Genomic DNA, 14,306 nt, shown 5'->3' with positions numbered 1-14,306 from the left:
GGGTGACGTTCCGAGTCGAGACCCTCCAGCTTTTTGTGTCTATCTTTGGTGTAAACCAGCATCTGCAGTTCCTTCCTGCACATTAGGAAGCACAGTCATGAGTGAGTGTGTTGGGAATAATATAGCAAGTTACCAAGAACACAGCCCTGTGATAACTGGTGTTGCAAATTATCGTGGAGGATATTTTGTTGCCTATCCTTACTGATCGGCCGTATATGGGTCAGGAAGTGATGGATCTAGTTGCAGAGTGGTGTGCTGAGTCCTAGGTCAGGGGATTTGTAGATGATAGCAACATTTAAGAATCATTTAGACAGGGACATGGAGAGGACAGGTTTAGAGGGATGTGGGCCAAACACAAGCAGGTGGGACAAGTGTAGATGGGACATGTTGGCCGGTGTGGGCAAGTTGGGCTGAAGGGCCAGCTTCCACGCTGTAAGACTCTATGACTCCATGACTCTCTATGATTCTGGTTGGAATTGTAATATTGAAGGCAGAGTTATTGTCAATAAACAGGAGTCTGACGTAGATGTTTTGTTATCCAGATGTTCCAGGGATGAGTGTAGGGAGCAGGCGTCTGTCCTGGAACTGTTGTGGCGGGAGGCGAATTGCCGTCAATCAAGGCTGTCTGGGAGGCTGGAGTCAATGTGCGCCGTGACCAGCCTCTCGAAGCACTTTATGTATAGTTTAGGAAGTATTAGTTATCATGCTTCACTTGTTCTTCCAGATTAGTGTAAAATAAACATGACATTTAGTCGAATCAAAAAGACTGACCTTGAATGTGGTCCGTTTTTAACTATGCTGCGGAATCAGTTCTGCAAATATAGTTTAAACTGAATTAAATTATGAACAGGCCTTGTTAAATAGGAGGAAGAAAATATGCCATTGCCATACCAAACTCCACATGCCTATTTCCCTGTGTTCAAAATATTTGGACAATTTCATATTTACTCCTGGTTTGTTATAATAGTTATAATAGTTATAATACTCCCAGCAGGACACCAGGCGCCTTTGGCAGGGGCTACGGACTATAACTAGCTACAGGTCCAGCACCCCCTCAACCGGAAGTGCCGGCTCCTTAGCTCCTTAGCTCCTTAGCTGATGACCTGAACTCTTTTTACGCACGGTTTGAGACGGGTAACACCACCAGCTCGCCGTCTAAAAACAGCACCGAAGGGGCGCTGGCTAGCGAGGCTGGAGGGGGATCCACCGCCGGGGATGTGCACACATTCTCGGTGTCCGAGCATGAGGTGAGGTGGGCTCTGACGCGTGTGAACACGAGGAAAGCTGGAGGCCCAGATGGTATATCTGGGCGAGTACTAAAGTCTTGTGCTACTCAGCTTGCTCCAGTGCTCACCACAATATTCAACCTCTCCTTGGCTAAGTCCGTGGTCCCTGCATGCTTCAAAAGATCCATCATTGTACCGGTGCCAAAGAATGCCTCTCCAGCGTGTTTAAATGACTACCGACCGGTGGCCCTCACCTCGGTTGTCATGAAATGCTTGGAGAGGCTAGTCAAGAAGCACATCTGCGCCCTCCTTCCTCGCAACATGGACCCACTACAGTTCGCATACCGTCCGAACAGGTCCACAGATGATGCGGTCTCCCAGGTTCTACACACCGCTCTCTCTCATCTGGACAGCCAGGGGGGCTATGTGAGGATGCTGTTCATTGACTTTAGTTCAGCATTCAACACAATAGTCCCCAGCAGACTGGTTGAGAAGCTGCTGGAACTGGGGCTTAGCACCCCTCTGTGTGCCTGGGTCCTGGACTTTCTCACTGCCAGGCCCCAAGTGGTCAGGATGGGGGAACACACATCTAGCTCCCTCATCCTGAACATAGGATCCCCCCAGGGCTGCGTCCTTAGCCCCCTACTGTACTCCCTGTACACACATGACTGTAGGGCCAGGTTCAGCTCAAACTCCATCATCAAGTTTGCTGATGACACTGTGGTGGTGGGCCGGATCTCCAACAACGATGAGAAGGCCTACCGGGAGGAGGTGGCTGATCTGGCACTCTGGTGTCAGGACAATAGCCTCCTCTTGAATGTCACTAAAACAAAGGAGCTGATTGTGGACTTCAGAAGGGCTAAACATCCAAGGACGTACACGCCACTGGAGATAAATGGGTCTATTGTGGATAGGGTGAGCAGTTTCAAATACTTGGGAGTCCGCATCGCAGAGGATCTGACGTGGGCAACGCACATTGCCGCACTGGTGGGTAAGGCTAAGCAGCGCCTTTACCACCTTAGACAACTGAGGAAATTCAGAGTGTCGCTGAGGATCCTTCATTGCTTCTACTCTGGGGCTGTAGAGAGCATCCTGTCCGGCAACATTACAGTCTGGTTTGGGAACAGCTCTGCCCAGGACAGGATGGCCCTGCAGAGAGTAGTGCGTTCGGCAGAACGCACCATGGGAACTACACTCGTCCCCCTGCAGGACCTATACATCAGGAGGTGCAGATCCAGAGCAAGCAAGATCATGAGGGACCCCTGCCACCCCAGTAACGGACTGTTCCAGATGCTACGGTCAGGCAAACGCCTCCGCTGTCACGCTGTGAAAACGGAGAGGATGAGACGGAGCTTCTTCCCACAGGCCATCAGGACTGTCAACTTTGATAACCCCAGAGACTAAATCTTTGTCGACACTTTTTGTGCTATGTTTAGTAACTTATTAACTTTATTTATATGCTGTAACTGTAATTATTTTTGTGCACAACCCGCAGGCATTGCCACTTTCATTTCACTGCACATCGAGTATGTGTATGTGACAAATAAATTTGACTTGACTTGAAGTGAAGTGAAGTTCCCAGGTTGGATTCTCGCCTCTGCTCTGTGTAGCACCAAGAAGCCTGTTGATAGACCACCTTTAAAGTGGCTGCTTTTCCAACCAATGCAGTTAGTTGCTGGTTCTTCGTGCTGGCGTTCCTCTGGAATAATCTGGATGGGGATCCACCCCAACCCATTGCTGGTGTTCTTTGAGACTAGCATTCTCAGTAAATCCTCTAACCTTATCTATTGCATCCGGTGCTCCTGGTGGGGCCTCCTTTACATCCTCGAGACACCCATGCACTCTGCGACTCTTCATAATTCCATAAGTCATAGGAGCAGAATTAGGCCATTCGGCCCATTGAGTCTACTCCACCATTCAATCATGGCGGATCTCTCTCTCAACCCCATGCTCCTTGCTTGGCACTTTGGCAAGGTTATTAGATGGTTGGTACTCCTTAGAGAAATATATTTAACACACGAGGAAGAAAAAGAAATCAGAGGGTAAGTGGAGATGGTTGGGTAAAGGCTTTCAGTTTTGTCAAGGTTAATATCTTTATGATAGGTTTAGAATGGGACTAGCTTAGATGGGGCATGTTGGTTGGCATAGACAAGTTGGGCCGAAGGGCCTCTTTGACTCTATCTGAATGTTTGAAATGCTCACCCAAAATTCAAAGCCAGACCATTATTTGTTCTTCAGTACATTTACTGATGTCAAACGTTAAAATTATGAACTCCATTGCTGATCGGCCTTGTTTGTCAACCCGTCGTGTGATGACCCTGACTGTAAATGCAGAACTTGAAAGGGCCGAGCAAAAGCACAGAAAACAAATTCCAAAAATCAATAGATTGTGGCTCAGTTAATGATAAACCGTCTGAGGTTTACACTCTCTCCTTGATGTTTGCCATTTTGCAATGTCTCTCTGACCCTCGTTCCTCTAAGTGTAGAATTTTTCCAATCGATCAACAAAAAAATTATTTGTAATGCTTGGGTAGATTGGAACTGTAGTGAAATAGAATGAATTTGCAAAAGTTAAGGAATGTTTAAATTGTTAAGCATAAAAGGATGAGAGGAGATCTTGTCGAAACGTATAAGATTATTAAGGGGTTGGATCGTTAGAGGCAGGAAACGTGTTCCCAATGTTGGGGGAGTCCAGAACAAGGGGCCACAGTTTAAGAATAAGGGGTAGGCCATTTAGAACTGAGATGAGGAAAAACTTTTTCAGTCAGACAGTTGTGAATCTGTGGAATTCTCTGCCTCAGAAGGCAGTGGAGGCCAATTCTCTGAATGCATTCAAAAGAGAGCTAGATAGAGCTCTTAAGGATAGCGGAGTCAGGGGGTATGGGGAGAAGGCAGGAATGGGGTACTGATTGAGAATGATCAGCCATGATCACATTGAATGGTAGTGCTGGTTCGAAGGGCCGAATGGCCTCCTCCTGCACCTATTGTCTATTGTCTAAAATTCAGTAAATGTGTTTTTAGTTTTTTTAATATATATTACAAACCTGCTTATTTGATACGATATGATACAACTTTATTTATCCTGGAGAGAAATTGGTCTGTCATTAGTCAAAAGATACACTTACAAGGCATTGAAAGTGTCATGTGCATTGTAACAATAATTAAATTTAAGTGACCAGTTATTGCGCAACACACATGTGATCATAAGTGATAGAAGCAGAATTCGGCCATTCGGCCCATCAAGTCTCCTCCACCATTCAATCATGGCTGATCTACACTATCTCTCCCTCCTAACCCCATTCTCCTGCCTTCTCCCCATAGTCCCTGACACCCGTACTAATCGAAAATGTATCCATCTCTGCCTTTAAAACATCCACTGACGGCCTCCCCAGCCTTCTGTGGCAAGGTATTCCCCGTGTAAATGTAATATGTGTCGTGCTTTTGATTTTTTTTCTAACTCCACTATTGTTGGCGGTGGGGGTTCTCTCCATAGGATAAAGATTTCATGAAGCCTTTACTTCACAAAATGCACGTCAATCCGTCGGCAGAGATTTCAACCTCGCTGAAAGTTTACCAAGGACACACGTTGGATAAAGCGTACCTGGGAGAGGACTTCTTCTGGGGCGTCACACCTATCGCTGGTGACTATATTCTCTTCAAATTCGACAAACCATTGAACATAGATAGGTGAGTCACCATTTTACAACTCTAGAGCCTTCTGTTTAGATTTAGAGATACAGCGCAGAAACAGGCCCTTCGGCCCAATGGGTCCGCGCCGCCCAGCGATCCCCGCACATTAACACTATCCTACACCCACTAGGGACAATTTTTACATTTGCCCAGCCAATTAACCTACAAACCTGTACGTCTTTGGAGTGTGGGAGGAAACCGAAGATCTCGGAGAAAACCCACGCAGGTCACGGGGAGAACGTACAAACTCCGTACAGACGGCGCCCGTAGTCAAGATCGAACCTGAGTCTCCGGCGCTGCATTCGCTGTAAGGCAGCAACTCTACCGCTGCGCCACCGTGCCGCCCTGTTAGCCAGCCTTGGTGATTTTCCTCTCCATCTGCAGGGTGCAATGATACAGAAAAAAATGTTACCATTTCATCAGTTATGTGATCTTTCCCCTATGTTAAAAAATGTTACTGTTAAAATAGCTCCTCGGGCAATAAGAGTAGATGACGAGATGCCAAAAATAGTTGGCATGAGGTTTTGTAGGGCCAGGTTGTGCTGTTCCTGGCCTCTGCCTGTATTTGTCTGGGTCTTTACCACTGCACAAGCTGACCCTTCACACCAGAGAAGCATCTCGCAAGGTGGGGGGGCTCTGAGAAGTGACTAGGCCTTAGGCAGGGTATTCCCATCCCAGTGTGGCTCCAGTCTAAAGATTTTGAGCACATCCCAAATGACGCTGATAATCAGAGACATATCCATTCACCACAGTTAAAAAAAGAATTTAAAAATAACAAAAAACACCATGAAATACGGACAATTGAAAACAATGTAAAATGTCTCATGTCTACCTGAATTTTTTTTACTAGAGTACCAAAGTTTAGTTAGAAAGTATTTTTCCTTAATGTTCTTACAATGTCAAGTTAGGTGGGACTGGGATAGAAGGAAATTGAAACCAAGAGAAATAATTTAAAAGTTGGCTTGGTTGCAGCAGAATACAAAGATAAAGTTTATGTATTATGAAGATTAACATTCTGCAATGTAAATGTAATGAATGTGCTTTTTAATTTGTCTCAACCATAGAACACAGGAATACAACAGTACAGCATGAGTACAGGCCCTTCAGCCCATCGTCTGTGATTCCATAATGCCAATTTAAACTGCGCATCTGCCTGCACATCGTCCATATCCCTCCTTCCAGTCTGATGAACAGTCCTGACCCAAACCATCACCCGTTCACCCCCTCCACAGATGCTGCCTGAGTTAAAGAACTGAAACAAAAAGTTTGCTAAATTTCAAAATGCTAAATAAAGGGCCTTGTGTAACTGCAGTCTCCCGAGCTGTCATTGGCTAAATGACTAATAAAAACAGAAGGGCGGCACAGTGGCACAGCGGTAGAGTTGCTTGCTGCCTTACAGCACCAGAGACCCGGGTTCGATCCTGACTACGGGTGCTGTCTGAACGGAGTTTGTACGATCTTCCCGTGACCACATGAGTTTTCTCCGAGTGCTTTGGTTTCCTCTCACATTCCGAAGACTTACAGGTTTGTAGGTTAATTGAATTCAGTAAGTTGTAAAACTACCCCTAGTGTATGGGATCGTGCTAGTGTACTGTAGTGTAACAATAGTGTATTGTTGGTCAGCATGGACTCTGTTTCCGCACTGTATCTCTAAAGTCGAAGAAAATGCTGGAGGTACTCAGCAGCGTCTATGGAGAGAGGTCATTGGATGAAACATTAACTCTCTTTCCCTTTCTGCAGATGTTGTGTGACTTGTTGAGTTTCTCCAGCTGTTTCTCTTTTTACTTCTGATTTCTAGCAGAGTTGGGTTTTTTTTTATTTTATCATTACATAGAATTCTATTGTACAGAATGAGTCATTTGGTCCAATAATGTTTACACCTTTTAACAAGTCTCTCCTACAAATGTTCCTGTACTCCAGTTTCCTGTCAAATATATATCAATTGGAATTGCTTCTGTTTTTTTCATTAACTAATGAGACAAAATGTTCTAACCATGGAATAAAGAGATTTATGGTGAATTGGATTTAATGGGATGCAAATTGTACCAGTGAGCCTTAAATTTGCGCTTCTTATCAAAAATCTCTTCATCAAATCTCTGGATAATCTTAAAGGCCGCAGTGAGGTTCCCCTTCAGTCTTCTGAAATGTTAAAGTCCAATAAGTGGACAAAATGTAAAGAGAGCAAAGTGTGATTAAGACCTTCTATGAGTTGCAAAGGCACAGTGAAAGAGGATGCTTGCCTCGAAAGGATAGTTCCTCAAACAGATCTTAAAACAAGGATGAGAGGCCAAGTTGGCTGGGTTTGGAAAGGTGACCCTTCATTCTTTGTCCATGTTTAACTCGTTCTCTGCAGCACCCTCTCTGAACTCCATGACCTTTCGATTCAAACTTCACACACTATAGTTAACTCCAGAAGGTCATGTAGTTCCAAGAGGGAGCTGCAGGGAACAAGCTTACTGCTGGACTAAGAATGCGGAGTCACCTTTCTGTCTCTGACCTTGCCTTCCTGCAACAGGCATCACATGTTCCAACATGTTATTATCTGTTATTTTTTTAACTTCTATCCCACTGACATATTTTGGTCTGTAATATTGAGGCAGCTTCCCATATCTAAAGTTGGATATATTTTGTATAAGAAAATAACTGCAGATGCTGGTACAAATTGAAGGTATTTATTCACAAAATGCTGGAGTAACTCAGCAGGTCAGGCAGCATCTCGGGAGAGAAGGAATGGGCGACGTTTCGGGTCGAGACCCTTCTTCAGACTGATGTCAGGGGGGGGGCGGGACAAAGGAAGGATATAGGTGGAGACAGGAAGATAGAGGGAGATCTGGAAAGGAGGAGGGGAAGGGAGGGACAGAGGAACTATCTAAAGTTGGAGAAGTCGATGTTCATACCGCTGGGCTTCAAGCTGCCCCGGCGAAATATGAGGTGCTGCTCCTCCAATTTCCGGTGGGCCTCACTATGGCACTGGAGGAGGCCTATGACGGAAAGATCAGACTGGGAATGGGAGGGGGAGTTGAAGTGCTCGGCCACCGGGAGATCAGTTTGGCCAATGCGGACCGAGCGCAGGTGTTGAGCGAAGCGATCGCCGAGCCTGCGCTTGGTTATATTTTTATTGGTTTCAAATTCAAAAAGACCACAACCCCACATAGACCTGGGGCCACTCTACATGTTACACTATTTAGATCTACGAGAAGATAATGTCTACTTATCCTAGACTGTTTATAATACTATATTGTGAATCAGACTCTGCTAAAGATAAATGAGCAATATTTTTGCAATCTCTTAAGCTGTCTGCCAGACGCTATTCCTGAATAATGAGAGCCTTTTGAAACATCGCAATGTTGGTTTCGTTGGGTTTATTCATCTCTGTCAATAAGATTGCTCATACAATTCCAAAACAACTTTTATCAACCAAGTCACATTGGAAAATCGTTCTTCAAGTTTGCATTATGAAGTGTGAGCCATATATAACGACCTCTCTCCCACTGGCAATCCCCTTGCTGGCAGAGCAACTCTACTGGTCATAGACTCATAGAATGATACAGATTGGAAACAGGCCCTTCGGCCCAACTTGCCCACACCGGCCAACCTGTCCCAGCTACACAGGTCCCAACTGCCTGCGCTTGGTCCATATCCCTCCAAACCTGTCCTATCCATGTACCTGTCTAACTGTCCCTTAAATGTTGGGATAGTCCCAGCCTCAACTACCTCCTCTGGCAGCTTGTTCCATACACCCACCACCCTTTGTGGGAAACCTTTACCCCTCAGATTCCAATTAAATCTTTTCCCCTTCACCTTGAACCTATGTCCTAGGTTCAAGGGGCTAGTGGAATCAAGGGATATGGGGAGAAGGCAGGCACGGGTTATTGATTGTGGACGATCAGCCATGATCACAATGACTGGCGGTGCTCGCTCAAAGGGCCGAATGGCCTCTTCCTCTTCCTCTGGTCCTCGATTCCCCTACTCTGGGCAAGAGACTCTGTGCATCTACCCGATCTATTCCTCTCATGATTTTATACATCTCGCGAGGATCACCCCTCATCCTCCTGTGCTCCAAGGAATAGAGACCCAGTGTCGCGAGAGGTGTAAGATAGGGTCAGAGCTCCAAATACACGGAAACCATTTCACAAGTTGTCCCTTAATTTGCTGAGTGCTGGAACGCTCAGCTTGCAGTGAAAACCAACCATTCACATAGCCCACAGCAAGCCATGTTAATATTTAACATTTGTCCTTGATCATTGAAGCACGGCACAAGCTATGAATCTCCTGGGCTATGTTCTTAACCAAAATAAGGTTTTCTTTCTTGTCTTTTTGGGGGGGGAGGGGGGGGGAGGGCGATAATGCAAACTGTTCTGCCAATGATTTTGTGAACTTCTCTGTAGTCTGCTCTGATGGTAAAATGGCCATTTCTTTTTACCTTCTCAGTATAGAGAATTTGAATGTGGAACCGGAACATGAGATTTGAAATTTGTGACCTAGATTCTAATGGGAGATTTATAGGGATTTCTTTCGGATTTTGGAGCAGAGTTATCCTAATTATTTGGACTTCTGATTCAAGCCGAGAATGGGCACCAGAAATAATTCAAATCTGCATTATCCGCGTGGCACTGTTTAATTTGACGTAAACTTGGTTTGTTCAAAATGAACTGAACTAAATGGCAACACGCGCACATCAATCAATGAAGCTCTCGACTGGACTCCTTTTGCTTTTATCATAGTGCTTGGTATTTTGATCTCTTCACTCAATTCCTTTTTATCTTTATCATAGTGCTTGCAATGTTTGTCTTTGGTCAATTTTACTGTAATTGCAGTGTGCTGTTTTTAGTAGGGAGACTGTGAGGAGAAATGCAGTCGAGGCATGTGTTCTATCAGGCATTGTAAACCGCTGCCATCTAGTGCCAGATTATGAAATTGCCAGAAAAAGGTGTGAAACAAAATATGGATAGTTCTGATGTAATTCGTGTTTCCACAACATAAACTGTATATAACACGAGTAATGAGTTGGGGAATGTTATTTGTATTACCCAGACCAAAGTGGTTCTAGCGTGATTTACATCGGGAATTATAAGCACTACGTAAAAACATTACTTTGGAAATTAACAAGGAGAAAAAAAGCTGTCTTGGTTTTAAATGATATTGGGGGGGGGGAAACTGTTTGCATGTAACCTCTCCACGATAATTAGACACAAGGGAGGCCATTGAAAATGCTCATGTTATCGCTTCTCCAGACACTTGTGCAATGATACAACATTAGGGCGGCACAAGTTTCTGCCTTCCAGCGCCAGAGTCCCAGGTTCGATCCTGACCACAGGTGCTGTATGTACAGAGTTTGTACGTTTTCCCTGCGACCTTGCGGGTTTTCCCCAGGTGCTCTGGTTTCATGCCACACTCCCAAGGTGAGCAGGTTTGTAGGTTAAATGGCTTCTGTAAAATTGTCCCTCGTGTGTAGGAGTAGAACTAGATCACACGTGATCGCTGGTCAGTGCAGATTCGTTTGGCCGAAGGGCCGGTTTCCACGCCGTATCTCTAAACTTAAACTAATCTACACAATGTAACATACAGCCTTTGCTATTTTTAGCTTGCAGTAAATAAAAAATTACTACTATTGAAAAGATCTTTACTTTCAAAAATTCTGGGGGGAAATAACTCTGTTATTGCAGGTCTGAAGCATGTTAGATTCTAACTCCCATTCCCCCATGACACAATTGTATTTGTGATCCAATTCCCTATAATTGGAGACTTCTTCGGAGCACAATTATTGGGTTGGAGCAGAACTACCTTACTGGAGATACTTAGTGAGTCGAGCAGCATCGGCAGAGAGAGAAACAGAATTAGCTGCAGTCAAGAATTTCCTACATTTTCTGGGGTTTTTTGGTTCAAGATTATAGACAATAGGTGCAGGAGGAGGCCATTCGGCCCTTCGAGCCAGCACTGCCATTCAATGTGATCATGGCTGATCATTCTCAATCAGTACCCCGTTCCTGCCTTCTCCCCATACCCCCTGACTCCTCTATCCTTAAGAGCTCTATCTAGCTCTCTCTTGAATGCATTCAGAGAATTGGCCTCCACTGCCTTCTGAGGCAGAGAATTCCACAGATTCACAACTCTCTGACTGAAAAAGTTTTTCCTCATCTCAGTTCTAAATGGCCTACCCCTTATTCTTAAACTGTGGCCCCTTGTTCTGGACTCCCCCAACATTGGGAACATGTTATAGCATTTTAAGGGTTTGTTTTACATTTAGATTACTTTGCATCAATGTGACTTTGGGTATAAATCCATTCAGTGGTCAATTTAAGGTAATCACTTCGCACAAGAAGATTAAATATTTTACTTTCTGGGTAGAAGGAGAAAAGAAAATGCATGTTTTCTCATTGTCCCTTTGAAGTAAGGAAGAGATACAAAAGTTGAAAGCTGATGACATTGAAATGTTTCCAGTGAAATTTACAATCAAATATAATGTGGCTGACTGTAAAGTCACTGAGCTGCAGAGTGAGTCATTGCTGCAGATGAACAGGTTTGAGATGGTATAATTTAAATGCCACAAAGCAATTTTACACACAAAGTTTGCAATAAATAAAATACAATGCTCATGCAAAAAAAAAAAACATTTCCCTGTACTTGTAAGCTATAATTACTGTAGAGAAAGAATGCAACTTATTGCTAATTTGGGGACTAGTGTCTCTTTAAAGTCTGCTATTAGATGCTTTTGGCTGGTTTATTTTTCCTGCGTTTGTGCAGTTCTGTTGTTTGGTGTCGAGTAGCAGAAGGGTTCACCACACTCTATGTGGGAAAAACCTACCTCTCAGGTATCTACATTTTCCCCTCACCTTAAACTTGTTCCTCCTAGTTCTAGACTGCTCGTTCCAAGGGAAAAGATTCTGACTATCTATCCTATCTATGCCCCTCATCATTTTGTAAAACCTATATGGAAACCTCAGCAGCCTACATTCCAGAATAAATGCAATAGACAATAGGTGAAGTTGGCCATTCGGCCCTTCGAGCCAGCACCGCCATTCTCTGTGATCATGGCTGATCATCCACAATCAGTACCCCGTTCCCGCCTTCTCCCCATATCCCTTGACTCCACTATCTTTAAGAGCTCTATCTAAATCTTTCTTGAAAGCATCCAGAGAATCAGCCTCCACTGCCTTCTGAGGCAGAGAATTCCACAGCTTCACAACTCTCTGAGTGAAAAAGCTTTTCCTCATCTTCGTTCTAAATGGCCTGCCCCTTATTCTTAAACTGTGACCCCTAGTTTTGGAGTTCCCCATCATCGGGAACATGTTTCCAGCCTCTATCATGTCCAATCCCTTAATAATCTTATGTTTCAATAAGATCCCCTCTCATCCTAAATTCAAGTGTATACAAGCCCTCATATTCCTCAAACTTGGAGACCAAAACTGCACACAATACTCCAGGTGTGGGCTCACTAGGGCCCTGTGCAGCTGCAGAAGGACCTCTTTGCTCCTTTCCTCAAATCCTCTTGTTATGAAGGCCAACATGCCATTAGCTTTCTTCACTGCCTGCTGTACCTGCATGCTTACTTTCAGTGACTGATGAAGAAGGACACTCAGATCTTGTTGTACTTCCCCTTTTCCTAACTTGACACCATTCAGATTCCTGCCTTCCTGTTCTTGCCACCAAAGTGGATAACCTCACATTTATCCACATTAAACTGCATCTGCCATGCATCTGCCCACTCATCCAACCTGTCCAAGTCACCCTGCATCCTCATAGCATCCTCCTCACAGTTCACACTGCCACCCAGCTTTGTGTCATCAGCAAATTTGCTAATGTTACTTTTAATCCCTTCATCTAAGTCATTAATGTATGTTGTAAATAGCTGCGGTCACAGCACCTAACCTTGCGGTACCCCACTAGTCACTGCCTGCCATTCTGAAAGGGACCCGTTAATCCCTACTTTTTGTTTCCTGTGGGCCAACCAATTTTCTCATGTCAGATGCAGCCTGTGCAACCTCTATAACACCAGCCTTACATACCAGACAACATCCTGGTGAATCTTTTCTGACTCTCCTTACCGCTACTACATTATTCCTCTTGTACGGCAACCAGATCTGCACAAAATATGCTAAGTACAATACAATTTTTTTGTACACCAGCATCGTGAGCTCCCAACTCTTATACTCACTGCTTCAGCCCGTACAGGCAAGCTTGTTAAATAATTGGAGACAAAAGAAAGTGTGGACGCTGGAGTCTTGAAGAAAACACAAAGTGCTGGAGGAACCCAGTGAGTCAGGCAGCATCTGGGGAGGAAATAGGCAGACTGGTGACACTTCGGGTGGGGACCCTTCCCAAGACTGTTTGGAGCAAGGGGGAGAAAGCTGACAAAGAGAGGTTGGGCAAGACATTCTCCCTCCCACATCCCCCCCCCCCCCCCCCCCCCCCCCTCTGGCTTTACATTGCATTCCTCCTCTTCCTCTTATCTGACACCCTCTTGTCCCCTTTTCACCTTTGGGGTTTGGTCACAGAAACCTCCACCTGTTTCCACCTATCACTTGCCATTCATTGTCCCGTTTGCTCACCTCCCATCCCCAAGTCCTCCATTTCCCTTTTATCCCCCATCCCCTTTCCCCCCACATCCTTCCCTTCGGCTTTTATCGCCCTGTCCCCTTTCATCCACATCCCTCCCTCCGGCTTTACACTCCACTCCTCCTCTCCTCTCCTTCTCTGACAACCGTATTATCTTTCCTTTTTGTTTCTAGCCTTTGTCACTTACTTGAAGGAATGATACTTTGTGGTCACATGTCACAAGTCACAGTGGTATTTTGTGTTTTGCATACCCAAGGTATGCAAAGAGTGGCCACCAAAAGGGCGCCGACAATTACAAAGTACTCCATTTTACACAAACCATTTTCAACACATTCCACTTATGGTCCCCATAGTTCTCGAAGGTTCCTCCACGCCAGGCCGTCCTTTGTTCTCCCCCCCCCCCCCTCACCCATTTGTCAATCACACTCCCCCTCACATTTATCCATCTATAACTTACCAGGATTTGTCCTGCCCCCACCTCTCTTCCAGTATTGACTTCCCATCCCCCCCTCCCCTTCTCCTATCAGTCTGAAGAAGGGTCCAATCAGTCTGAAGAACTTCACCTGTCCATTCCCTCCCCAGATGCTGCCTGACCCTCTGAGTTCCTCCAGCACTTTGTGTTTTACGCATGTTAAACAATTGTTTAGATCAGTACTTACAGCAGTGGAACATTCAGACATCCCATCGGAAATAGATACACCACTTAGGACATATCATTAACAAAATTAAACTAATCAAAAATAATGGCAATGAACAAAATAATGGCACGATATAATGAGTGCAAATCCCCAGCCTCCGATACTTTCCATTCTGGGGGGTTTTAAAGGAGTAAGT

The 14,306-nt window shown here is 44.8% G+C and overlaps 1 protein-coding gene across 1 annotated transcript in view; it reads left to right on the top strand.

Annotated features, from left to right (window-relative positions):
* mgat4a (alpha-1,3-mannosyl-glycoprotein 4-beta-N-acetylglucosaminyltransferase A) overlaps nt 1-14,306 on the top strand; it is a 208,941-nt gene that overhangs the window by 177,263 nt on the left and 17,372 nt on the right. Inside the window, exon 11 of the mRNA XM_078402138.1 lies at nt 4,720-4,913. Within this exon, the coding sequence (XP_078258264.1) occupies nt 4,720-4,913 (194 nt within the window). The remainder of the gene's footprint in view (nt 1-4,719; nt 4,914-14,306) is intronic.

This window comes from Rhinoraja longicauda, chromosome 7 (assembly GCF_053455715.1).
Source record: "Rhinoraja longicauda isolate Sanriku21f chromosome 7, sRhiLon1.1, whole genome shotgun sequence".
Lineage (NCBI taxonomy): Eukaryota > Metazoa > Chordata > Chondrichthyes > Rajiformes > Arhynchobatidae > Rhinoraja > Rhinoraja longicauda.
Note: the sequence above shows the minus strand (reverse complement) of the source record. Positions and strands in the feature narration are given on the sequence as shown.